The 26,974-nt window shown below is 48.9% G+C and overlaps 1 protein-coding gene across 1 annotated transcript in view; it reads right to left on the bottom strand.

Annotated features, from left to right (window-relative positions):
• Positions 1–26,974, bottom strand: part of cplane1 (ciliogenesis and planar polarity effector 1) — a 341,103-nt gene that overhangs the window by 164,718 nt on the left and 149,411 nt on the right. Inside the window, exons 30-31 of the mRNA XM_086002590.1 lie at positions 16,783–17,780; positions 7,376–7,453 (exon numbers count right to left, since the gene is read on the bottom strand). Coding sequence (XP_085858716.1) covers positions 7,376–7,453; positions 16,783–17,780 — 1,076 coding nt within the window. The remainder of the gene's footprint in view (positions 1–7,375; positions 7,454–16,782; positions 17,781–26,974) is intronic.

Genomic DNA, 26,974 nt, shown 5'->3' with positions numbered 1-26,974 from the left:
ATTCAACATCCACAGCCCTTTGGGGTAGAGAATTCCAAAGATTTACAACCCTCTAAGTGAAGAAATTCCTCCTGATCTCAGTCTTTGGCCGACCCCTTATCCTAAGACTATGCCCCCTAGTTCTAGACTCTCCGGCCAGGGGAAACAACCTCTCAGCATCTACCCTGTCAATCCCCCTCTTCTATGCTTCATATATGCTTCAATGAGATCACCTCTCAATCTTCTAAACTCCAGAGAGTATAGGCCCAATCTACTCAATCTCTCCTCATAGCCCTCTTGTCCCAGGGATCAATCTAGTGAACATAAGAACATAAGAAGTAGGAGCAGGAGTAGGCCATACGGCCCCTCGGGCCTGCTCCGCCATTAAATAGGATCATGGCTGATCCGAACTTAGACTCACGTCCACTTCCCTGCCTTCTCCTCTTATTCGCTAGGAAACTGTCTATCTCCGTTTTAAATTTATTTAATGTTGCAGCTTCCACAGCTCTCTGAGGTAGTTAATTCCATAGATTTACTACCCTCTGAGTGAAGAAGTTTCTCCTCATCTCAGTTTTGAAAGCGCAGCCCCTTATTCTAAGATTATGCCCCCTAGTTCTAGTCTCACCCATCAGTGGAAACATCCTCACCGCATCCACCCGATCAAGCCCCCTCACAATCTTATATGTTTCGATAAGATCACCTCTCATTCTTCTGAATTCCAATGAGGCCCAACCTACTCAACCTTTCCTCATAAGTCAACCCCCTCATTTCTGGAGTCAACCGAGTGAACCTTCGTTGTACCACCTCAAGGCAAGTATAACCTTCCTTAGATCAGGAGAACTAAACTGTGCACAGTACTCCAGGTATGGTCTCACCAAAGCCCTGTACAATTGTAATAAGACTTCCTTACTCTTATACTCCAAACCTGTTGCAATAAAGGCCAACATGCCATTTGCCTTCCTAACTGCTTGCTGTAGCTGCATGCTAACTTTCTGTTTCCTGTACGAGGACACCTAAATCTCTCTGAACACCAACATTTAATAGTTTCTCAACATGTAAAAAATATTCTGTTTTTCTATTCTTCCTACCAAAGTGAATAAACACCAGTAATCACTGAGCACAGCTCCAGGGACACACCAGTGAGAACAGCAAAACTTTCATTCATGCTGTTCTCAAATTCCTGTCAAAGGGCACAGGGTATGGAAGAAGGGTTCGAAAGGAAGGGAAGAAGTTCTGAAGAAGGGTTCGACCCGAAACGTCAACTCAAATTTCTGTCCACGGATGTTGCCTGACCTGCTGAGTTTTTCCAGCATTTTCTGTTGTTATTTCGGATTTCCAACATCCGCAGTATTTTGCTATCGCACAGGGTATGGACTGGCCTCATATTGAATACTCGCTCCCCAGTTATAGAATACTCTCCCTCCCCAGTAACTGAATACTCTCTCTCTAGCTAGTTATCAAATACTCTCTCTCTAGCTAGTTATCGAATACTCTCTCTCTAGCTAGTTATCAAATACTCTCTCTCTAGCTGGTTATCGAATACTCTCTCTGTGGTGTATGTGCCTTTAAGAGCCCCAGGTGTGCGTAATGCCGGTAATTGCCACTTGGGCTATATAAGCCTGTGTATTGTGTAGATCCTTTAGAAACCCCCCCCAGACTTGCTTAGTAAATACCTATGAACCAACTCCTGTCTTCAGTGTCTTTATCTACACACGGACACTACAGTGGCGACGAAGTGGAAACGGACTTACCTGCAATTCGGCAGCACCTCAAGGACATCGATTCCTCCAGCGTCCAGAAGACTCAAGGAAGTAAGAGAAACTGTGGTTTCACCAGCTGGCCAAGCTGGTGACAGGTACTGCGCTAATCCTTCCTGGGTGTCAGGCTGGAGCTCCAGCGGCGGGCTCTACAACTGAGACAGGCAGCGAAATCGGAGGCAAGCAATAACGGACTGGGAGGGTGCACTCGAGAGACGGCCGGCGCGGCAAGCAGGTCAGCGTTTAGACCTCCGTCGGGAACGAGTCTCCAACAGTGAATAAACGGAAACCACAGTAAAACAGCGTTGTTATCGGTAGCAGCGGCGGGAAAGCGCCATATCGTTGCTACAGAGAGAAAAAAAAAAAGCGCGGGAAGTGCCATATCTTTTCTGAAATGCCTAAATCTGGTAATATTGAGGCTTTTGATGGCGAAATAGAAGATTGGACCACATACGTGGAAAGAGTAGAGGTTTATTGCACTGCAAATGGAGTAACAGATGAAAAAAAAGCTTCAGTACTTCTGAACTTAATGGGCGCGAAGACATACGGGCTGTTACGAAATTTAATCACTCCAGCCAAACCAAAGGACAAGACTTTTAAAGAAATTGTTGATACCCTGCAGGAGCACTTAAACCCAACACCGCTGCTGATAGCGGAACGATTCAAGTTCTTCAAGAGAAATCAACACAAGAATGAAAGTAACGCTGATTACCTAACCGAATTAAGAAAGCTATCAAAGTACTGCCAATTCGGAGCAGGACTATCGAATTATCTTTGAGACAAATTTGTTTGCGGTCTCTTAAGTGAAGGAACACAAAAAAGACTGCTTTCTGAAAAAGGTTTAACATTGGACAAAGCTTTCAGTATGGCTGTATCATACGAAGCAGCAGCAAAAGGAGCTGCAGAGATACAACAAGAGACACAGGACTTCGGCACCCATAATATGACACACGAGTTCGGAAGATGTTATCGCTGCGGCAGATTCACCCATAACCAGAGGGACTGCTGGTTCAAGGGCAAAGCATGCAGGCAATGTGGTAAGACTGGACACATTGCACGGGTATGCCAATCTGGACAAAATAAATCCACTGACAGAAAACAAAAAATCAATAAAGAAAAGTACAGGAAGGTACAAATGATGACGGACAGTAGCTCCGAAGACCAGAATAGCGATAGCGACTCCGGAAACAAGAGACTAAGCTGTCTCAAATTACATAATGTACTTGCCAAAGAGGATTACCAAACCATTTGGGTTACTCTCACAATAGCAGGGTCTCCAGTTAAAATGGAGCTAGATACAGGATCAGCTCTAACCGTAATAAATCGACGAGATTACGAGAGGCTATTTTCGCATATACCTCTAAAAGACACATCCATTATCTTAAAAACATATACGGGGCAGAAAGTCTACCCCAAAGGAAAAATAAGGGTGCCTGTGGTATACAACGGCAAAGAAATACAAAAGTTGTATTTATACATTCTACAAGATGGTGGTCCACCGTTGTTGGGACGTGAATGGATAAGGAAGATACGTTTAGACTGGCACTCCATTCAGGCACTGACGGTGACCAGTAAGGAAAAAAACAATGATGACATCATACCTGAACGATTAAAAGACATCTCGGCCAACGCCAAAGAAGTGTTTCAAGAGAAACTAGGAACCTTGAAAGGCATCACCACCTCAATAAAAGTGGAAGATACAGCAATTCCAAAAATTTTTAAGGCAAGACCGGTGCCATACGCAATACGTCCGGCAGTCGAGGCAGAGCTGAAGAATTTGGAAAAGGCAGGCGTATTATCCAAAATAGATTGGAGCGAATGGGCAACACCCATCGTTCCAGTCATGAAAAAAATTATTGAAAAATAACTCTGAGGAACAGAAAAAAATTCGCATCTGTGGGGACTTTAAGGTGACTGTAAACCCGGTCCTTCACACGGTACAGTATCCTCTTCCGAGGATAGAAGATATTTTCGCCTCACTATCCGGAGGGAAACGTTTCACAAAAATTGACTTGGCACAGGCATATCTACAGATGGAGGTTGAGGAGGCCTCTAAAAAGTATCTCACAATAAACACACACAAAGGCCTGTACCAGTACAATCGACTGGTTTTTGGAATAGCATCAGCTCCAGCTATCTGGCAAAGAGCTATGGAGCAAGTCCTGCAAGGGATTCCGGGGACTCAATGCTACCTAGACGACATCCTTATAACAGGAGAAAACGACAACGAGCATCTTGCCAATTTGGAGCAGGTGCTCACTAGGCTGAAAGAACGGGGCCTACGAGCAAATCGCCCCAAGTGCGAATTTTTCCAAAATCAGATATCATATTGTGGCCACATAATTAATAAGGAAGGGTTGCATAAGTCACCTGAAAAAATTGAAGCAGTTATAAAAGCCCCAGCACCTGAAAATGTTTCACAATTAAGGTCATTCCTGGGATTAATAAATTACTATCATAAATTTTTACCGAACTTATCAACTATTCTACACCCTCTTAATGATCTTCTACAGACAGGAGTGATTTGGAAATGGAACGAAGACTGTAAACGTGCCTTCCATAAATGTAAAGACTTAATCACATCCGAGAAAATTTTGGCTCATTACAACCCATCACTACCAATCAGACTGGCGTGCGATGCATCCCCTTACGGCATAGGAGCGGTATTGTCCCATAGATTCCCTGATGGCTCGGAACGGCCGATAGCTTTTGCGTCACGCTCATTGAACTCAGCTGAGCGTAACTATGCCCAGATAGACAGGGAAGCACTCAGCCTGGTATGGGGAGTGAAGAAATTCAACCATTACCTACACGGACAAAAATTTACCTTGCTGACTGACCATCAACCCCTCATCTCCATATTCAACCCTAAAAAAGGTGTCCCCATTATGACGGCACAAAGACTAGGTCCCTTTTTCTAGGGGCACACCAATACAACATTGAATACAAAGGGTCAAAACAGCATGGGAATGCCGACGGTTTATCGCGCCTACCGTTGCCAACGATAGAAGAGGCACCTACAGTAGACCCAGTAGAGATATTCCACTCTACCATAGTGGAATGTCTACCGGTGACAAATTCTGCCATTGAAAGGGAGACCAGAAATGACCCTACTCTCTCATGGGTCTACGATTTAACAGTGAAGGGATGGCCAGCACATGGCGAACCACTGTTGCCAGCATTCTCGCAAAGAAGAGAACAGCTGTCAGTGTGCCGAGGAACCTTGATGTGTGGATCCAGAGTGGTGATTCCACCCAAACTCCAGGATAAAGTGCTAAAGGAGCTTCACGAGGGGCATCTGGGTGGAGTGAAAATGAAGAACCTAGCTAGGGCGTTTGTATGGTGGCCAGGTATCGATGGAGACATCGAAGAAATGACCAAGAGCTGCCTAGGATGCCAGAAGGTCCAAAATGCTCCGCCACAGGCCCCTCTACATCCATGGGAGTGGCCCTCATCTCCCTGGCAAAGGGTGCACATCGACTTTGCTGGTCCATTTATGGACTCAATGTTCTTAATCGCAGTTGATGCACACTCCAAGTGGCCGGAGGTAATAAAGATGTCCTCCACCACCACGGAAAAAACCATCACAGTATTAAGGACCATATTTGCCAGGAATGGGCTGCTGGAACAGATATGTTCTGATAATGGACCGCAATTTGTGTCCGAAGAATTCAGAAAGTTCTTAAAGAACAATGGGGTAAAGCGCTACACGTCTGCCCCATACCATCCCGCCACCAATGGATTGGCTGAAAGGTTTGTCCAGACCTTCAAGAAGGCCATAAAGGCCATGGGTAATGAAGACATAAAACTTCAGCACAAGGTGGATAACTTCTTATTTGCATATAGGAATGCAACACATATGGTTACCAACCAAACTCCCGCCATGATGTTCTACAATAGAAACCTAAGATGCCGGCTGGATTTGGTCAAGCCCAACATCCGAAGGGACGTGGAGAACCGGCAGTTTCATGGTATGAATGAAAGGCCAACTAGGGCCTTCCAGATAGGCCAACCGGTTTTGGCCCGGGACTACCGTACCGAGAAATGGCAGCCTGGAACTATCTGCACACGACTAGGACCACTGATGTATACCGTGGACATCGGAGAAAGCATAATAAGGCGCCATGCTGACCAAATCATCAAGTCATCCGAAAAGGGACAACCTACACCACCACTCTATACATCTAACGATGAAGTAGAGATACCCATATCTACCTCCGATCCGGTGAGACTGGAACCCGATGAACCCGACACTGGCATTCAAGCCGAATCAGCCTTGCCAGAAGAACCTACTACACCACCAGAAACTACTACACCCCCGAGGCGTTATCCGGACCGAGTCAGGAAGCCTCCTGAGAGACTAACTTATAATTAATTAATACAGCAATGTATATTATTTTGCATATAACATGTAATTAATAATTACTTAAAATATGATGTACTAGTTAGCTAGGAATTGTGGTGTATGTGCCTTTAAGAGCCCCAGGTGTGCGTAATGCCGGTAATTGCCACTTGGGCTATATAAGCCTGTGTATTGTGTATATCCTTTAGAAACCCCCTCCCCCAGACTTGCTTAGTAAATACCTATGAACCAACTCCTGTCTTCAGTGTCTTTATCTACACACGGACATTACACTCTCTAGCTAGTTATCGAATACTCTCTCTAGCTAGTTATCGAATACTCTCTCTCTAGCTAGTTATCGAATACTCTCTCTAGCTAGTTATCGAATACTCTCTCTCTAGCTAGTTATCGAATACTCTCTCTCTAGCTAGTTATCGAACACTCTCTCTCTAGCTAGTTATCGAATACTCTCTCTAGCTAGTTATCGAATACTCTCTCTCTAGCTAGTTATCGAATACTCTCTCTAGCTAGTTATCGAATACTCTCTCTCTAGCTAGTTATCGAATACTCTCTCTCTAGCTAGTTATCGAACACTCTCTAGCTAGTTATCGAATACTCTCTCTAGCTAGTTATCGAATACTCTCTCTCTAGCTAGTTATCGAATACTCTCTCTCTAGCTAGTTATCGAATACTCTCTCTCTAGCTAGTTATCGAATACTCTCTCTAGCTAGTTATCGAATACTCTCTCTCTAGCTAGTTATCGAATACTCTCTCTAGCTAGTTATCGAATACTCTCTCTAGCTAGTTATCGAATACTCTCTCTCTAGCTAGTTATCGAATACTCTCTCTCTAGCTAGTTATCGAATACTCTCTCTAGCTAGTTATCGAATACTCTCTCTCTAGCTAGTTATCGAATACTCTCTCTCTAGCTAGTTATCGAATACTCTCTCTAGCTAGTTATCGAATACTCTCTCTCTAGCTAGTTATCGAACTCTCTCTCTAGCTAGTTATCGAATACTCTCTCTCTAGCTAGTTATCGAATACTCACTCTCTTTCTATCTAGTTACTGAGTACTCTCACACAGTTCTATCCTAGTTGTTAATACCTTTTTCTTTGTCCTCTCCCCTTAAGAACATAGGAACAGGAGTCGGCCAATCAGCCTGTTTTGCCATTGAATGAGTTTATGGCTGATCTGTCCCTCAACCTGCCTTTGATCCATGTTCCCTTGATCATCAGAGATTAGATTAGGGTTCCCTTCAGCCCGAGATACAGTGCACCGTTCACAACCGTTGCTCACCTCTCTGCTGCTGCCATCGACTGTTGGGATGTGGTCTGAGCAGAGCAGGGATCCGCGTTGACACTGTCTCTCTGCACTCTGCAATGAAACAGTAACAACACATTCAGCACGAATACATCCACTCTGACACCGTGCGATCAGTGTATAAATCACTACCACCCCTTCAGACAGGATTGTGATCAGCTATCATCCTAGGGGAATACCGTTTCTCAGAGGAGCTCAAGGAATTCCCGAGATTGCCCGATATACGGGATTCACAGTTTGCTTGGGGGATGGGGAATGGGAAAACGCGAGGGCCCGGAGGGAGAAACTAATCGAGCAATGGGAGCCAGAGAAACAGATCGGGAATGGCAGGGGGGGGACAACATGAGGCACAGAAACAAGAACCGAGCCAAGAAACAAGCAGAAAGTAGGCGAGGCTGGAGTGCGGAGCAAATTGTAAACCACAGGGACAGAGGATCCCGAGCACGGGGCTTGAGGAGTGGTCACAGAGAAATACAAACACACGGCAGGCCTGAGGGAATCTGCAAAGGCAGCGTGAGGGGACGGCGACAAGGGTCCCTCCAACGTTAACTTGGCCTTTCTCTCTCTCTCTGTTCACACTCTGTGCTCTATGTCTCTCTCTCTCTCTCTCTCTGTGGTCTCTCTCTCTCTAATCCCACTCCCCTGCTCTATCCCTATTCTCAGGGAGGTCAGAGGGAAACATACAAAGCAGGAAGTAAAAGCACTAGGACAGAATGTGATCTACAGGGGGCGTTTGATCAGATTGTTGCCCACTCACCGGGCTATCCAGGTGTGAACAGGTTGCTGTTCCACACCCCTGTAACCTTTCTAATAGTCGATTCTCTTCAGCCTCCTCTCAGCTTCCATGTTAAAGCTCAGCCTGTTTGATTACAGCAGGACAAGACTGCACCATAGCAACCAGCCATAGCTCAGCACCAGGCAGGTGACCTGGCTCTCCTGTGCTACCGATGTGATTACTTACCCATCAATGGGCAGGTTTACTGAACCTGGAAACTCACCACAGAACTGCAGGCGAAGCGGCACAGAGGCACGGGAGAGAGAGAGAGAAACAGAGAGAGGGTGAGAGAGTGAGAGGAGAAAGAGGTGAGAGAGTGAGGAGAAAGAGAGAGAGAAACAGAGAGGGAGAGTGAGAGAGAGAGAGAGAGAGACTGAGAGAGAGAGAGAGAGAGAGACAGAGAAAGAGAGAGAGAGAGAGAGGGGGGGAGCAAGAGGGAGACAGAGAGAGGGAGAGAGAGGGACCAAGAGAGCGAGAGAGAGGGACCGAGAGAGCGAGAGAGGGGGACCGGGAGAGCGAGAGAGAGGGACCGAGAGAGCGAGAGAGAGAGGGGGACCGAGAGAGCGAGAGAGAGGGACCGAGAGAGCGAGAGAGACCGAGAGAGAGGGACCGAGAGAGAGAGGGGGACGGAGAGAGCGAGAGAGAGAGGGGGACCGAGAGAGCGAGAGTGACCGAGAGAGCGAGAGAGAGGGACCGAGAGAGGGGGACCGAGAGAGAGGGACCGAGAGAGCGAGAGGGGCCGAGAGAGCGAGGGAGCGAGTGGGACCGAAGGAGCGAGAGGGACCGAGAGAGCGAGAGGGACCGAGGGAGCAAGAGGGAGCGAGGGAGCGAGTGGGACCGAAGGAGCGAGAGGGACCGAGAGAGCGAGAGGGACCGAGGGAGCAAGAGGGAGCGAGAGAGCAAGAGTGAAAGGGACCGAGGGAGCGAGAGGGACCGAGAAACAGAGGGCGCGAGAGGGAGGGGGGCAAGAGAGAGGGAGGGGGCGAGAGAGAGGGAGGGAGGGGGGCGAGAGGGAGGGAGGGGGCGAGAGAGAGGGAGGGAGGGGGCGAGAGAGAGGGAGGGAGGGGGCGAGAGAGAGGGAGGGAGGGGGCGAGAGAGAGGGAGGGAGGGGGGCGAGAGAGAGGGAGGGAGGGGGCGAGAGAGAGGGAGGGAGGGGGCGAGAGAGAGGGGGGGAGGGGGCGAGAGAGGGGGGGAGCGAGAGAGAGGGAGGGAGGGGGCGAGAGAGAGGGAGGGCGAGAGAGAGCGAGGGGGCGAGAGAGAGGGGGGAGGGGGGCGAGAGAGAGGGGGGGAGGGGGGCGAGAGAGAGGGAGGGGGCGAGAGAGAGGGGGGGAGGGGCGAGAGAGAGGGGGGGAGGGGGCGAGAGAGAGGGAGGGGGCGAGAGAGAGGGAGGGGGCGAGAGAGAGGGAGGGAGGGAGCGAGAGGGAGGGAGGGGGCGAGAGAGAGGGAGGGAGGGGGCGAGAGGGAGGGAGGGAGCAAGAGGGAGGGAGGGAGGGGGCGAGAGGGAGGGAGGGAGGTGGCGAGAGGGAGGGCGAGAGGGAGGGGGCGAGAGGGAGAGAGGGATGGGGCGAGAGGGAGGAGGCGAGAGGGAGGGGGCGAGAGGGAGGGGGCGAGAGGGAGGGGGCGAGAAGGAGGGGGGAGGGGGGCGAGGGGCAGAGGGGGGGCGAGAGGCAGAGGGCGGGAGAGGCAGAGGGCGGGAGAGGCAGAGGGCGGGAGAGGCAGAGGGCGGGAGAGGCAGAGGGCGGGAGAGGCAGAGGGCGGGAGAGGCAGAGGGCGGGAGAGGCAGAGGGCGGGAGAGGCAGAGGGCGCGAGAGGCAGAGGGCGCGAGAGGCAGAGGGCGCGAGAGAGAGACACAGACAGAGAGAACATAAGAATTAGGAGCAGGAGTCGGCCACTCGGCCCTCGAGCCTGCTCCGCCATTCAATAAGATCATGGCTGATCATCGACCTCATCTCCACTTTCCTGCACTATTCCCATATCCCTTAATATCCAAAAATCTATCGATCTCAGCCTTGAATATACTCAATGACTGAGCATCTACAGCCCGCTGGGGTAGAGAATTCCAAAGATTCACCGCCCTCTGAGTGAAGAAATTCCTCCTCATCTCAGTCTTAAACGGCCGACCCATTTTCCTGAGACTGTGACCCCTAGTTCTAGACTCTCCAGCCAGGGGGAAACAACCTCTCAGCATCTACCCTGTCAATCCCCCTCAGAATCGTGTATGTTTCAATGAGATCACCTCTCATTCTTCTAAACTCCAGAGAGTATCGGCCCATTCTACACAATCTCTCCTCATAGGACAGCCCTCTCATCCCAGGAATCAATCTAGTGAACCTTCGTTGCACCGCCTCCAAGGCAAGTATATCCTTCCTCAGATAAGACCAAAACTGTGCCCAGTACTCCAAGTGTGGTCTCACCAAGGCCCTGTACAACTGTAGCAAGACTTCCTCACTCTTATACTCCAACCCCCTTGCAATAAAGGCCAACATGCCATTTGCCTTCCTAATTGCTTGCATGCTAACCCTCTGTTTTCTGTACGAGGACACCTAAATCTTTCTGGACACCAACATTTAATAGATTCCAACCATTTAAAAAAAAAAAATTTTTTTTTTTTTTTTTTAAACTTTTTCTATTCTTCCTACTGCAGGAAACTCGTTATTATCCGGCACCGACGGGACCGGCGTGGTGCCGGTTGATCAAAAAGTCCGTATTACAGAGAGGTAAACTTACTAAGGTACGAGAGCCCCGTACACAGCCACTGGTGCAGGAGCCCCGGTTACACGGCACTTGTGCAGGAGCCCCCGGTTACACGGCCACAGATCCAGGAGCCCCGGTTACACGGCCACAGATCCAGGAGCCCCGATTACACGGCCACAGATCCAGGAGCCCCGGTTACACGGCCACAGGTGCAGGAGCCCCGGTTACACGGCCACAGATCCAGGAGCCCCCGGTTACACGGCCACAGGTGCAGGAGCCCCGGTTACACGGCCACAGATCCAGGAGCCCCGGTTACACGGCCACAGGTGCAGGAGCCCCGGTTACACCGGCCACAGATCCAGGAGCCCCGGTTACACGGCCACAGGTGCAGGAGCCCCGGTTACACGGCCACAGATCCAGGAGCCCCGGTTACACGGCCACAGGTGCAGGAGCCCCGGTTACACGGCCACAGATCCAGGAGCCCCGGTTACACGGCCACAGGTGCAGGAGCCCCGGTTACACGGCCACAGGTGCAGGAGCCCCGGTTACACGGCCACAGATCCAGGAGCCCCGGTTACACGGCCACAGGTGCAGGAGCCCCGGTTACACGGCCACAGGTGCAGGAGCCCCGGTTACACGGCCACAGGTGCAGGAGCCCCCGGTTAAACGGCCACAGGTGCAGGAGCCCCGGTTACACGGCCACAGATCCAGGAACCCCGGTTACACGGCCACAGATCCAGGAACCCCGGTTACACGGCCACAGATCCAGGAACCCCGGTTACACGGCCACAGATCCAGGAACCCCGGTTACACGGCCACAGATCCAGGAACCCCGGTTACACGGCCACAGATCCAGGAACCCCGGTTACACGGCCACAGATCCAGGAGCCCCGGTTACACGGCCACAGGTGCAGGAGCCCCGGTTACACGGCCACAGATCCAGGAGCCCCGGTTACACGGCCACAGGTGCAGGAGCCCCGGTTACACGGCCACAGATCCAGGAACCCCGGTTACACGGCCACAGATCCAGGAACCCCGGTTACACAGCCACAGATCCAGGAACCCCGGTTACACGGCCACAGATCCAGGAGCCCCGGTTACACGGCCACAGATCCAGGAGCCCCGGTTACACGGCCACAGATCCAGGAGCCCCGGTTACACGGCCACAGGTCCAGGAGCCCCGGTTACACGGCCACAGGTGCAGGAGCCCCGGTTACACGGCCACAGATCCAGGAACCCCGGTTACACGGCCACAGATCCAGGAACCCCGGTTACACAGCCACAGATCCAGGAACCCCGGTTACACGGCCACAGATCCAGGAACCCCGGTTACACGGCCACAGATCCAGGAACCCCGGTTACACGGCCACAGATCCAGGAACCCCGGTTACGCGGCCACAGATCCAGGAACCCCGGTTACACAGCCACAGATCCAGGAGCCCCGGTTACACGGCCACAGATCCAGGAGCCCCGGTTACACGGCCACAGATCTAGGAGCCCCGGTTACACGGCCACAGGTCCAGGAGCCCCGGTTACACGGCCACAGGTGCAGGAGCCCTGGTTACATGGCCACAGGTGCAGGAGCCCCGGTTACACGGCCACAGATCCAGGAGCCCCGGTTACACGGCCACAGGTGCAGGAGCCCCGGTTACACAGCCACAGATCCAGGAACCCCGGTTACACGGCCACAGATCCAGGAACCCCGGTTACACGGCCACAGATCCAGGAGCCCCGGTTACACGGCCACAGATCCAGGAGCCCCGGTTACACGGCCACAGATCCAGGAACCCCGGTTACACAGCCACAGATCCAGGAGCCCCGGTTACACAGCCACAGATCCAGGAGCCCCGGTTACACGGCCACAGATCCAGGAACCCCGGTTACACAGCCACAGATCCAGGAACCCCGGTTACACGGCCACAGATCCAGGAGCCCCGGTTACACGGCCACTAATATATAGTAAAACTGACCTGAACCTACTCCTGAATTTTGCCGGTTAAGAGAGATTTCCGGATATTTTTTTCCGGTGCCGGTTAAAAGAGAGTTTCCTGTAAAATGAATAACCTCATGTTTCCCCACACTGTACCCAATCTGCCCACTCACTCCCTTTGGAGGCTCGTGTCCTCCTCACAGCTTACACAGGACTCCTTAGGATACACGGCACAGAAACATTCGGCCCAACCAGTCTATGCCGGCGTGAGCCTCCTCCCGTCTTTCCTCATCTAAATCTATCAGCATAACCCTCTAATCCCTTCTCCCTCATACGCTTGTTTAGCCTCCCCTTAAATGCATCTATACTATTCGAGACTCGTCAGATACTGACGCAGTCCGTGTCCATATGCAGCAAGACCTGGACAACATTCAGACTTGGGCTGACGTGTGGCGCGAATGTTACTTGCCACTTAAGTGCCAGGCAATGACCATCTCCAACAAGCGAGACTCTAACCATCTCCCCTTGACATTCAATGGCATTACCATCGCTGAATCCCCCACTATCAACATCCTGGGGGTCACCATTGATCAGAAACTGAACTGGACCAGCCATATAAATACTGTGGCTACAATAGCAGGTCAGAGGCTGGGTATTCTGCGGCGAGTGTCTCACCTCCTGACTCCCCAAAGCCTTTCCACCATCTACAAGGCACAAGTCAGGAGTGTGATGGAATACTCTCCACTTGCCTGGATGAGTGCAGCTCCAACAACACTCAAGAAGCTCGACACCATTCAGGATAAAGCAGCCCGCTTAATTGGCACCCCATCCACCACCTTCAACATTCACTCCCTCCACCACCGGCGCACTGTGGCTGCAGTGTGTACCATCTACAAGATGCACTGCAGCAACTCGCCAAAGCTCCTTCAACAGCACCTTCCAAACCCGCGACCTCTACCACTTAGAAGGACAAGGGCAGCAGATGCATGGGAACATCACCACCTACAAGTTCCCCTCCAAGCCACACACCATCCTGACTTGGACCTGTATCGCTGTTCCTTCACTGTCGCTGGGCCAAAATCCTGGAACTCCCTTCCTAACAGCATTGTGGGTGTACCTACACCATATGGACTGCAGCGGTTCAAGAAGGCGGCTCACCACCATCTTCTCAAGGGCAATTAGGGATGGGCACTAAATGCAGGCCTAGCCAGCCAGCGACGCCCACATCCCATCAATGAATTTTAAAAAACTATTCGCTTCAACCACTCCCTGTGGTAGCGAGTTCCACATTCTCTGGGTAAAGAAATTTCTTCTGAATTCCCTGTTAGATTTCTTGGTGACTATCTTATATTGATGGCCTCTAGTTTTGCTCTTCCCCACAAGTGGAAACATTCTCTCTGTATCCACTCTATCAAAACCCTTCATAATTTTAAAGACCTCTATTTGGTCACCCCTCAGCCTTTTTTCAAGTGAAAAGAGACCCAGCCTGTTCATCCTTTCCTGATATGTATACCCTCGCATTTCTGGTATCATCCTTGTAAATCTTCTCTGCACCTCTCCAGTGCCTCTATATCCTTTTTATAATATGGCGACCAGAACTGTACGCAGTACTCCAAGTGTGGTCTAACCAAGGTTCAATACAGGTTTAGCATAACTTCCCTACTTTTCAATTCTATCCCTTTAGAAATAAACCCCAATGCTTGGTTTGCTTTTTTTATGGCCTTGCTAACCTGCGGCGCAACTTTTAGTGATTTGTGTATTTGTACTCCAAGATCCCTTTGTTCCTCTACCCCACCTAGACCCGCACCCTCCAAGTGAGAAGTGACCTCCCTATTCTTCCTACCAAAATGTAATACCTCTCATTTATCTGTGTTGAACTTCATTTGCCAATTATATGCCCATTCTGCAAGTTTATTAATGTCCTCCTGTAACTTGTTGCAGTCCTCCTCAGTATTGACTATCCCCCCCAATTTGGTGTCATCTGCAAATTTAGAAATTGTGTTTTTGATTCCAAAGTCTAAATCGTTAATGTAAATTGTGAATAGCAGTGGTCCCAGCACTGATCCTTGTGGAACACCACGACCCACCTTCTGCCACTGTGAATAGCTACCCTTTACTCCGACTCTCTGCTTTCTGACCTGAAGCCAGCCAGCAATCCATTCTGCTACTTGTCCCCTGACTCCGCATTCTCTGACCTTGTTCATCAGTCTATTATGAGGCACCTTATCGAAGGCCTTTTGAAAATCTAGATAAATTACATCTACTGCATTACCCTTGTCTACTCTCTCTGTTACATATAATGAGGTGGGTCAAGCAAGACTTTCCCTTTTGAACTCCATGTTGACTATTTATTATTATATTTTTGGCTGCTAGATGTTCTTCTATTTTCTCCTTTAGTAGGGATTCCATTATTTTTCCTCCCACCGATGTTAAGCTGACTGGTCTATAATTCCCTGGACATGTTCTATCTCCCTTCTTAAATATCGGTATTACGTTAGCTATCCGCCAGTCCTCTGGCACTACTTTCCCACCTAGCTTTGTATCATCAGCAAATTTGGATAAATTGCACTCAGCCCCTTCATCTAAGTTAATATAGATTGTAAATAGCTGAGGCCCCAGCACTGATCCTTGCGGCACCCCACTAGTTACAACCTGCCAACCTGAAAATGATCCGTTTATCCCCACTCTCTATTTGTTAATCAATCCTCTATCCATGCTAATATATTACCCCCAACCCCATGAGCCTTTAATCTTTTTTTTATTCGTTCCTGGGATGTGGGTGTCGCTGGAAAGGCCAGTATTTATTGCCCACCCCTAACTGCCCTTGAGAAGGTGGTGGTGAGCCAGCTTATTGAACCGCTGCAGTCCGTGTGGTAAAGGTACTCCCACAGTGCTGTTAGGGCCGTTGTCATGTCTGAAGCTGGTGCCTAGGTCAATGCCGGGTGGTCCATCTGGTTTTATTCTGATTATTGTTTCTCGTAGCGGTTGTGTACAACTGAGTGTCTCGCTGGGCCATTTCAGAGGGCAGTTAAGAGACAACCACATTGCTGTGGGTCTGGAGTCACATATAGGCCAGACCAGGTAAGGACGGTAGATTTCCTTCCCTAAAGGATATTACGACAATCCGATAGTTTCATGGTCACTATTACTGATACTAGCTTTTAATTCCAGATTTATTTAATTAACTGAATCTAAATTCCCCAGCTGCCGTGGTGGGATTATGAACTCACTTCTCTGGATCATTAGTCCAGGCCTCTGGATTACTAGTCCAGTAACACAACCACTACGCTACCATTCCCGAGAGAAAGAGAGAGAGAAGAGTTGAGCACAAAATCGCAGCTGCCTGTAAATGGTCCCTGACCCTCGCACTTTGCCTGTAAATGGTCCCTGACCCTCGCACTTTGCCTGTAAATGGTCCCTGACCCTCGCACTTTGACTGTAAATGGTCCCTGACCCTCGCACTTTGCCTGTAAATGGTCCCTGACCCTCGCACTTTGCCTGTAAATGGTCCCTGACCCTCGCACTTTGCCTGTAAATGGTCCCTGACCCTCGCACTTTGCCTGTAAATGGTCCCTGACCCTCGCACTTTGCCTGTAAATGGTCCCTGACCCTCGCACTTTGCCTGTAAATGGTCCCTGACCCTCGCACTTTGCCTGTAAATGGTCCCTGACCCTCGCACTTTGCCTGTAAATGGTCCCTGACCCTCGCACGCTGCCTATAAATGGTTCCTGACTCTCATACACTAATGTTGATAATCACACTAATAATTCTCTCCCAGGCATTTGAAGATGAAATGGAAGCACAGGCCAAAATACCTATCTAACTCTACATCTCACATGCTATATCCTTAAACTGTCGCCCGACAGTCCCAGTCACCAGAAGCCATCATGTACGATGTGAGCATACTGCTGCTCTACAGAGGTCACTGCTCTTTCAGCCTCTCCACCTCTGAACCACAGTTTCCTTTAGAATCAGGATCAATACCTTGCAGTCTCTTGCCCTTCCATCTGCTGTTCCTGCTGTCCGGGGTCCTTGTTAATGGGTCCAGCCATCTGCTGTCCAGGGTCCTTGTTAATGGGTCCAGCCATCTGCTGTCCAGGGTCCTTGTTGATGGACCCATCCATTCTCTCTCCAGGGTCCTTGCTGATGGGCCCATCCATCCTCTCTCCAGGGTCCTTGCTGATGGGCCCATCCATCCTCTCTCCAGGGTCCTTGTTGATGGGCCCATCCATCCTCTCTCCAGGGTCCTTGTTGATGGGCCCATCCATCCTCTCTCCAGGGTCCTTGCTGATGGGCCCATCCATTCTCTCTCCAGGGTCCTTGCTGATGGGCCCATCCATCCTCTCTCCAGGGTCCTTGCTGATGGGCGCAGCCATCCTCTCTCCAGGGTCCTTGCTGATGGGCCCATCCATTCTCTCTCCAGGGTCCTTGCTGATGGGCCCATCCATTCTCTCTCCAGGGTCCTTGCTGATGGGCCCATCCATTCTCTCTCCAGGGTCCTTGCTGATGGGCCCATCCATCCTCTCTCCAGGGTCCTTGCTGATGGGCCCATCCATCCTCTCTCCAGGGTCCTTGCTGATGGGCGCAGCCATCCTCTCTCCAGGGTCCTTGCTGATGGGCCCATCCATTCTCTCTCCAGGGTCCTTGCTGATGGGCCCAGCCATCCTCTCTCCAGGGTCCTTGCTGATGGGCCCATCCATCCTCTCTCCAGGGTCCTTGCTGATGGGCCCATCCATCCTCTCTCCAGGGTCCTTGCTGATGGGCGCAGCCATCCTCTCTCCAGGGTCCTTGCTGATGGGCCCATCCATCCTCTCTCCAGGGTCCTTGTTGATGGGCCCATCCATCCTCTCTCCAGGGTCCTTGTTGATGGGCCCAGCCATCTGTTCACCAGGGTCCTTGTTGATGGGCCCAGCCATCTGTTCACCAGGGTCCTTGTTGATGGGCTGATCCCGGGGACACTCCACTTCCAAACTACAGTCCATCTGAAATCACAAAGCATATTTATGATTCTACAAGGGAGAAACTAACTGACTAGAACTAAAAGATGTAATAGCAGAGCACTTGGAAAACAGTGACAGGATCGGACAAAGTCAACATGGATTCACAAAAGGTAAATCGTGCTTGACTAATCTACTAGAATTTTTTGAGGATGTAACTGGTAAAATAGATAAGGGAGAACCAGTGGATGTGGTGTATTTGGAATTTCAGAAGGCATTCGATAAGGTCCCGCATAAGAGATTAGCGTGTAAAGTTAAGGCACATGGGATTGGGTGCAAGGTATTGACTTGGATAGAGAACTGGTTGGCAGACAGAAAGCAAAGAGTTGGAATAAACGGGTCCTTTTCCAAGTGGCAGGCAGTGGCTAGTGGGGTACCGCAGGGATCGGTCCTTGGACCCCAGCTATTCACAATATATATTAATGATCTAGACAAGGGAACTAGATGTAATATCTCCAAATTTGCAGATGACACAAAGCTGGGTGGGCGTGTGTGCTGTGAGGAGGATGTTGAGAAACTCCAGGATGATTTGGACATGTTGGGTGATTGGGCAGAAACATGGCAGATGCAATATAACGTGGATAAATGTGAGGTTGTCCACTTTGGTGGCAAAATCAGGAAGGCAGATTATCTAAATGGCAATAGATTGGGAGAAGGGGAAGTGCAACGAGACCTGGGTGTCCTAGTGCACCAGTCGCTGAAGGTAAGCATGCAGGTGCAGCAGGCGGTTAAGAAGGCAAATGGTATGTTGGCCTTCGTAGCGAGAGGGTTTGAGTACAGGAACAAGGATGTCTTGCTGCAGCTGTACAGGGCCTTGGCGAGACCACATCTTGAGTATTGTGTGCAGTTTTGGTCGCCTTATCTGAGGAAGGATGTTCTTGTCATGGAAGGAGTGCAGCGAAGATTCACCAGGCTGATACCTGGGATGGCAGGAATGACGTATGAGGAGAGATTGGGTCGATTGGGCTTGTACTCGCTGGAGTTTAGAAGAATGAGAGGTGATCTCATTGAAACTTATAAAATTCTGACAGGACTGGACAGTCTAGATGCAGGAAGGATGTTCCCGATGGGCGGGGAGTCCAGAACCAGGGGTCACAGTCTAAGGATAAGGGGTAGGCCATTTAGGACAGAAATGAGGAGGAATTTCTTCACCCAGAGAGTGGTGAACCTGTGGAACTCTCTACCACAGAAGGCGGTGGAGGCCAGTTCATTAAATATATTCAAGAAGGAGTTGGATATATTTCTTAAGGCTAAAGGGATCAAGGGGTATGGGGAGAAAGCAGGGACCGGTTACTGAGTTTGGATGATCAGCCATGATCGCATTGAATGGCGGAGCAGGCACGAGGGGCCGAATGGCCTACTCCTGCTCCGATCTTCTATGTTTCTGTGATGGGAGTTTAAAATCAATCTGGTCAATGAGGTGCCACGAGTATGCCCGAGTACTCACTGCTGCTCCCAGGGGCATCGCCAGGCGATCAGGCTCTGTCCCACCAGAACAATGGAGCCCTTCTAGAACTCAACTGCCCACCAGCAATACCCTCTGCATTCCACAGCAGAGCGTGGAGCTAGCAACTAGTGAGGCAGCCAGGACTGGGCTCACAATACCCTCTCACCAGGTGAAGGAAATGTTCCAATTGCACAGTGCGCACCAGGAGATGGAGAGATAGCTGACACCCAATGAAGGGGGTGTCCTTGGTCACCACATTTCACATGGACACGATTACTGTACACATCCCAGCCTGTAACTCACTTCCGGGTATCTGTCATTCTATATATAAACCCCTCCCCGCACCCACAAACCCTCGATTAGATTCCAGCCTGTAACTAACTCCCAGGTATCTGTTACTCTATATATAAACCACCCGAACCTCTCAATTAGATTCCAGCCTGTAACACACTCCCGGGTATCTGTTATTCTATATTTAAACCCCCGGATTAGATTCTGTAACTCACTCCCGGGTATCTGTTATTCTATACATAAACCACCCCACACCCTCCCGAATCCCTCGATTAGATTCCAGCCTGTAACTCACTCCTGGGTATCTGTTTTATTCTATATATAAACCTCCCCCCGACCCCCCGAACCTCTCGATAGATTCCAGACTGTAACTCACTCCCGGTTATCTGTTATTCTATATATAAACCCACCTAAACCCCTCGATTAGATTCCCCCTCGCCCAATCCCCCTCCCAAATGTTGGGGTACAGTTCCTCTATACAAATGTCAGGGTACAGACCCCTATACAAATGTCAGGGTACAGTCCCCTATACAAATGTCGGGGTACAGTTCCTCCATACAAATGTCGGGGTACTGTCTCCCCTATACAAATGTCGGAGTACAGTTCCCCAATACAAATGTCCGAGTACAGTTCCCCTATACAAATGTTGGAGTACAGTTCCCCAATACAAATGTCCGAGTACAGTTCCCCTATACAAATGTCCGAGTACAGTTCCCCAATACAAATGTCGGAGTACAGTTCCCCTATACAAATGTCGGAGTACAGTTCCCCTATACAAATGTCGGAGTACAGTTCCCCTATACAAATGTCGGAGTACAGTTCCCCTATACAAATGTCGGAGTACAGTTCCCCAATACAAATGTCGGAGTACAGTTCCCCTATACAAATGTCGGAGTACAGTCCCCTATACAAATGTCGGAGGACAGTTCCCCGATACAAATGTCGGAGTACAGTTCCCCAATACAAATGTCGGAGTACAGTTCCCCTATACAAATGTCGGAGTACAGTTCCCCTATACAAATGTCGGAGTACAGTTCCCCTATACAAATGTCGGAGTACAGTTCCCCTATACAAATGTCGGGGTACAGTTCCCCTGTACAAATGTCGGAGTACAGTTCCCCTATACAAATGTCGGAGTACAGTTCCCCGATACAAATGTCGGAGTACAGTTCGCCTATACAAATGTCGGAGTACAGTTCCCCTATACAAATGTCGGAGTACAGTTCCCCAATACAAATGTCAGAGTACAGTTCCCCTATACAAATGTCGGAGTACAGTTCCCCAATACAAATGTCGGAGTACAGTTCCCCTATACAAATGTCGGGGCACAGTTCCCCTATACAAATGTCGGAGTACAGTTCCCCTATACAAATGTCGGAGTACAGTTCCACAATACAAATGTCGGAGTACAGTTCCCCAATACAAATGTCGGGGTACAGTTCCCCTATACAAATGTCGGAGTACAGTTCCCCTATACAAATGTCGGAGTACAGTTCCCCAATACAAATGTCGGAGGACAGTTCCCCTATACAAATGTCAGAGTACAGTTCCCCAATACAAATGTCGGAGTACAGTTCCCCTATACAAATGTCAGAGTACAGTTCCCCTATACAAATGTCGGGTACAGTTCCCCTATACAAATGTCGGAGTACAGTTCCCCTATACAAATGTCGGAGTACAGTTCCCCAATACAAATGTCAGAGTACAGTTCCCCTATACAAATGTCGGAGTACAGTTCCCCAATACAAATGTCGGAGTACAGTTCCCCTATACAAATGTCGGGGCACAGTTCCCCTATACAAATGTCGGAGTACAGTTCCCCTATACAAATGTCGGAGTACAGTTCCCCAATACAAATGTCGGAGTACAGTTCCCCAATACAAATGTCGGGGTACAGTTCCCCTATACAAATGTCGGAGTACAGTTCCCCTATACAAATGTCGGAGTACAGTTCCCCAATACAAATGTCGGAGGACAGTTCCCCTATACAAATGTCAGAGTACAGTTCCCCAATACAAATGTCGGAGTACAGTTCCCCTATACAAATGTCAGAGTACAGTTCCCCTATACAAATGTCGGGTACAGTTCCCCAATACAAATGTCGGAGTACAGTTCCCCTATACAAATGTCGGAGTACAGTTCCCCTATACAAATGTCGGAGTACAGTTCCCCTATACAAATGTCGGAGTACAGTTCCTCTATACAAATGTCGGAGTACAGTTCCCCGATACAAATGTCGGAGTACAGTTCCCCAATACAAATGTCGGAGTACAGTTCCTCTATACAAATGTCGGGGTACAGTTCCCCTATACAAATGTCGGAGTACAGTTCCCCTATACAAATGTCGGAGTACAGTTCCTCTATACAAATGTCGGGGTACAGTTCCCCTATACAAATGTCGGAGTACAGTTCCCCTATACAAATGTCGGAGTACAGTTCCCCTATACAAATGTCGGAGTACAGTTCCCCGATACAAATGTCGGGGTACAGTTTCCCAATACAAATGTCGGAGTACAGTTCCCCAATACAAATGTCGGAGTACAGTTCCCCTATACAAATGTCGGAGTACAGTTCCCCTATACAAATGTCGGAGTACAGTTCCCCAATACAAATGTCAGAGTACAGTTCCCCTATACAAATGTCGGAGTACAGTTCCCCTATACAAATGTCGGAGTACAGTTCCCCTATACAAATGTCGGAGTACAGTTCCCCAATACAAATGTCGGAGTACAGTTCCCCTATACAAATGTCGGAGTACAGTTCCCCTATACAAATGTCGGAGTACAGTTCCCCGATACAAATGTCGGAGTACAGTTCCCCTATACAAATGTCGGGGTACAGTTCCCCTATACAAATGTCGGAGTACAGTTCCCCTATACAAATGTCGGAGTACAGTTCCCCTATACAAATGTCGGAGTACAGTTCCCCTATACAAATGTCGGAGTACAGTTCCCTTATACAAATGTCGGAGTACAGTTCCCCTATACAAATGTCGGAGTACAGTTCCCTTATACAAATGTCGGAGTACAGTTCCCCTATACAAATGTCGGAGTACAGTTCCCCAATACAAATGTCGGAGTACAGTTCCCCTATACAAATGTTGGAGTACAGTTCCCCAATACAAATGTTGGAGTACAGTTCCCCTATACAAATGTCCGAGTACAGTTCCCCTATACAAATGTCGGAGTACAGTTCCCCGATACAAATGTCGGAGTACAGTTCCCCGATACAAATGTCGGAGTACAGTTCCCCTATACAAATGTCGGAGTACAGTTCCCCTATACAAATGTCGGATACAGTTCCCCTATACAAATGTCGGAGTACAGTTCCCCGATACAAATGTCGGAGTACAGTTCCCCTATACAAATGTCGGGGTACAGTTCCCCAATACAAATGTCGGAGTACAGTTCCCCAATACAAATGTCGGAGTACAGTTCCCCTATACAAATGTCGGGGTACAGTTCCCCTATACAAATGTCGGAGTACAGTTCCCCTATACAAATGTTAGGGTACAGTTCCCCTATACAAATGTTGGAGTACAGTTCCCCTATACAAATGTCGGAGTACATTTCCCTTATACAAATGTCGGAGTACAGTTCCCCTATACAAATGTCGGGGTACAGTTCCCCAATACAAATGTCGGGGTACAGTTCCCCAATACAAATGTCCGAGTACAGTTCCCCAATACAAATGTCAGAGGACAGTTCCCCTATACAAATGTTGGAGTACAGTTCCCCTATACAAATGTCGGAGTACAGTTCCCCAATACAAATGTTGGAGTACAGTTCCCCTATACAAATGTTAGGGTACAGTTCCCCTATACAAATGTTGGAGTACAGCTCCCCTATACAAATGTCGGAGTACAGTTCCCCTATACAAATGTCGGGGTACAGTTCCCCTATACAAATGTCGGAGTACAGTTCCCCTATACAAATGTTGGAGTACAGTTCCCCTGTACAAATGTCGGAGTACAGTTCCCCAATAAAAATGTCCGAGTACAGTTCCCCAATACAAATGTCCGAGTACAGTTCCCCTATACAAATGTCGGAGTACAGTTCCCCGATACAAATGTCGGGATACAGTTCCCCAATACAAATGTCGGAGTACAGTTCCCCAATACAAATGTCGGAGTACAGTTCCCCTATACAAATGTCGGGGTACAGTTCCCCAATACAAATGTCGGAGTACAGTTCCCCAATACAAATGTCGGAGTACAGTTCCCCTATACAAATGTCGGAGTACAGTTCCCCTATACAAATGTCGGGGTACAGTTCCCCAATACAAATGTCGGAGTACAGTTCCCCAATACAAATGTCGGAGTACAGTTCCCCTATACAAATGTCGGGGTACAGTTCCCCTATACAAATGTCGGAGTACAGTTCCCCTATACAAATGTTAGGGTACAGTTCCCCTATACAAATGTTGGAGTACAGTTCCCCTATACAAATGTTGGAGTACAGTTCCCCTATACAAATGTCGGAGTACAGTTCCCCTATACAAATGTCGGAGTACAGTCCCCTATACAAATGTCGGAGTACAGTTCCCCTATACAAATGTCGGAGTACAGTTCCCCTATACAAATGTCGGAGTACATTTCCCTTATACAAATGTCGGAGTACAGTTCCCCTATACAAATGTCGGAGTACAGTTCCCCTATACAAATGTCGGAGTACAGTTCCCCTATACAAATGTCGGAGTACATTTCCCTTATACAAATGTCGGAGTACATTTCCCTTATACAAATGTCGGAGTACAGTTCCCCTATACAAATGTCGGAGTACAGTTCCCCAATACAAATGTCGGAGTACAGTTCCCCAATACAAATGTCGGAGTACAGTTCCCCTATACAAATGTCGGAGTACAGTTCCCCTATACAAATGTCGGAGTACAGTTCCCCTATACAAATGTCGGAGTACAGTTCCCCTATACAAATGTCGGGGCACAGTTCCCCTATACAAATGTCGGAGTACAGTTCCCCAATACAAATGTCGGAGTACAGTTCCCCTATACAAATGTCGGGGTACAGTTCCCCAATACAAATGTCGGAGTACAGTTCCCCAATACAAATGTCGGAGTACAGTTCCCCTATACAAATGTCGGGGTACAGTTCCCCAATACAAATGTCGGAGTACAGTTCCCCTATACAAATGTCGGGGTACAGTTCCCCAATACAAATGTCGGAGTACAGTTCCCCTATACAAATGTCGGGTACAGTTCCCCATTACAAATGTCAGGGTACAGTTCCCCTATACAAATGTCGGGGTACAGTTCCCCTATACAAATGTCGGGGTACAGTTCCCCTATACAAATGTCGGAGTACAGTTCCCCTATACAAATGTCGGAGTACAGTTCCCCAATACAAATGTCGGAGTACAGTTCCCCTATACAAATGTCGGAGTACAGTTCCCCTATACAAATGTCGGAGTACAGTTCCCCTATACAAATGTCGGAGTACAGTTCCCCTATACAAATGTCGGGTACAGTTCCCCATTACAAATGTCGGGGTACAGTTCCCCATTACAAATGTCGGAGTACAGTTCCCCTATACAAATGTCGGGTACAGTTCCCCATTACAAATGTCGGGGTACAGTTCCCCATTACAAATGTTGGGGTGCAGTTCCCCTATACAAATGTCGGGTACAGTTCCCCTATACAAATGTCGGGGTACAGTTCCCCTATACAAATGTCGGAGTACAGTTCCCCTATACAAATGTCGGAGTACAGTTCCCCTATACAAATGTCGGAGTACAGTTCCCCTATACAAATGTCGGGGTACAGTTCCCCTATACAAATGTCGGAGTACAGTTCCCCTATACAAATGTCGGAGTACAGTTCCCCTATACAAATGTCGGAGTACAGTTCCCCTATACAAATGTCGGGTACAGTTCCCCTATACAAATGTCGGGGTACAGTTCCCCTATACAAATGTCGGAGTACAGTTCCCCTATACAAATGTCGGAGTACAGTTCCCCTATACAAATGTCGGAGTACAGTTCCCCTATACAAATGTCGGGGTACAGTTCCCCTATACAAATGTCGGAGTACAGTTCCCCTATACAAATGTCGGAGTACAGTTCCCCTATACAAATGTCGGAGTACAGTTCCCCTATACAAATGTCGGGTACAGTTCCCCTATACAAATGTCGGAGTACAGTTCCCCTATACAAATGTCGGAGTACAGTTCCCCTATACAAATGTCGGAGTACAGTTCCCCTATACAAATGTCGGAGTACAGTTCCCCTATACAAATGTCGGAGTACAGTTCCCCTATACAAATGTCGGGTACAGTTCCCCATTACAAATGTCGGGGTACAGTTCCCCATTACAAATGTCGGAGTACAGTTCCCCATTACAAATGTTGGGGTACAGTTCCCCTATACAAATGTCGGGGTACAGTTCCACCTTACAAATGTCGGAGTACAGTTCCCCAATACAAATGTCGGGGTACAGTTCCCCATTACAAATGTCGGAGTACAGTTCCCCATTACAAATGTTGGGGTACAGTTCCCCATTACAAATGTTGGGGTACAGTTCCCCTATACAAATGTCGGGGTACAGTTCCACCTTACAAATGTCGGAGTACAGTTCCCCAATACAAATGTCGGGGTACAGTTCCCCATTACAAATGTCGGAGTACAGTTCCCCATTACAAATGTTGGGGTACAGTTCCCCATTACAAATGTTGGGGTACAGTTCCCCTATACAAATGTCGGGGTACAGTTCCCCTATACAAATGTCGGGGTGCTGTCTCCCTTATACAAATGCCGGGGTACAGTTCCACCTTACAAATGTCGGAGTACAGTTCCCCTATACAAATGTCGGGGTGCTGTCTCCCCAATACAAATGTCGGGGTACAGTTCCCCATTACAAATGTCGGAGTACAGTTCCCCATTACAAATGTCGGGGTACAGTTCCCCATTACAAATGTCGGAGTACAGTTCCCCATTACAAATGTTGGGGTACAGTTCCCCATTACAAATGTTGGGGTACAGTTCCCCTATACAAATGTCGGGGTGCTGTCTCCCCAATACAAATGTCGGGGTACAGTTCCCCATTACAAATGTCGGAGTACAGTTCCCCATTACAAATGTTGGGGTACAGTTCCCCATTACAAATGTCGGAGTACAGTTCCCCATTACAAATGTTGGGGTACAGTTCCCCATTACAAATGTTGGGGTACAGTTCCCCTATACAAATGTCGGGGTACAGTTCCCCTATACAAATGTCGGAGTACAGTTCCCCATTACAAATGTTGGGGTACAGTTCCCCATTACAAATGTTGGGGTACAGTTCCCCATTACAAATGTTGGGGTACAGTTCCCCATTACAAATGTTGGGGTACAGTTCCCCATTACAAATGTTGGGGTACAGTTCCCCTATACAAATGTCGGGGTACAGTTCCCCTATACAAATGTCGGGGTACAGTTCCCCAATACAAATG

This window comes from Somniosus microcephalus, chromosome 1, assembly GCF_052327205.1.
Source record: "Somniosus microcephalus isolate GS21.2 chromosome 1, FLI_Smic_1.0, whole genome shotgun sequence".
NCBI lineage: Eukaryota > Metazoa > Chordata > Chondrichthyes > Squaliformes > Somniosidae > Somniosus > Somniosus microcephalus.
The sequence above is the reverse complement of the archived record's forward strand: the minus strand, read 5'-3'. Positions and strand labels throughout refer to the sequence as shown.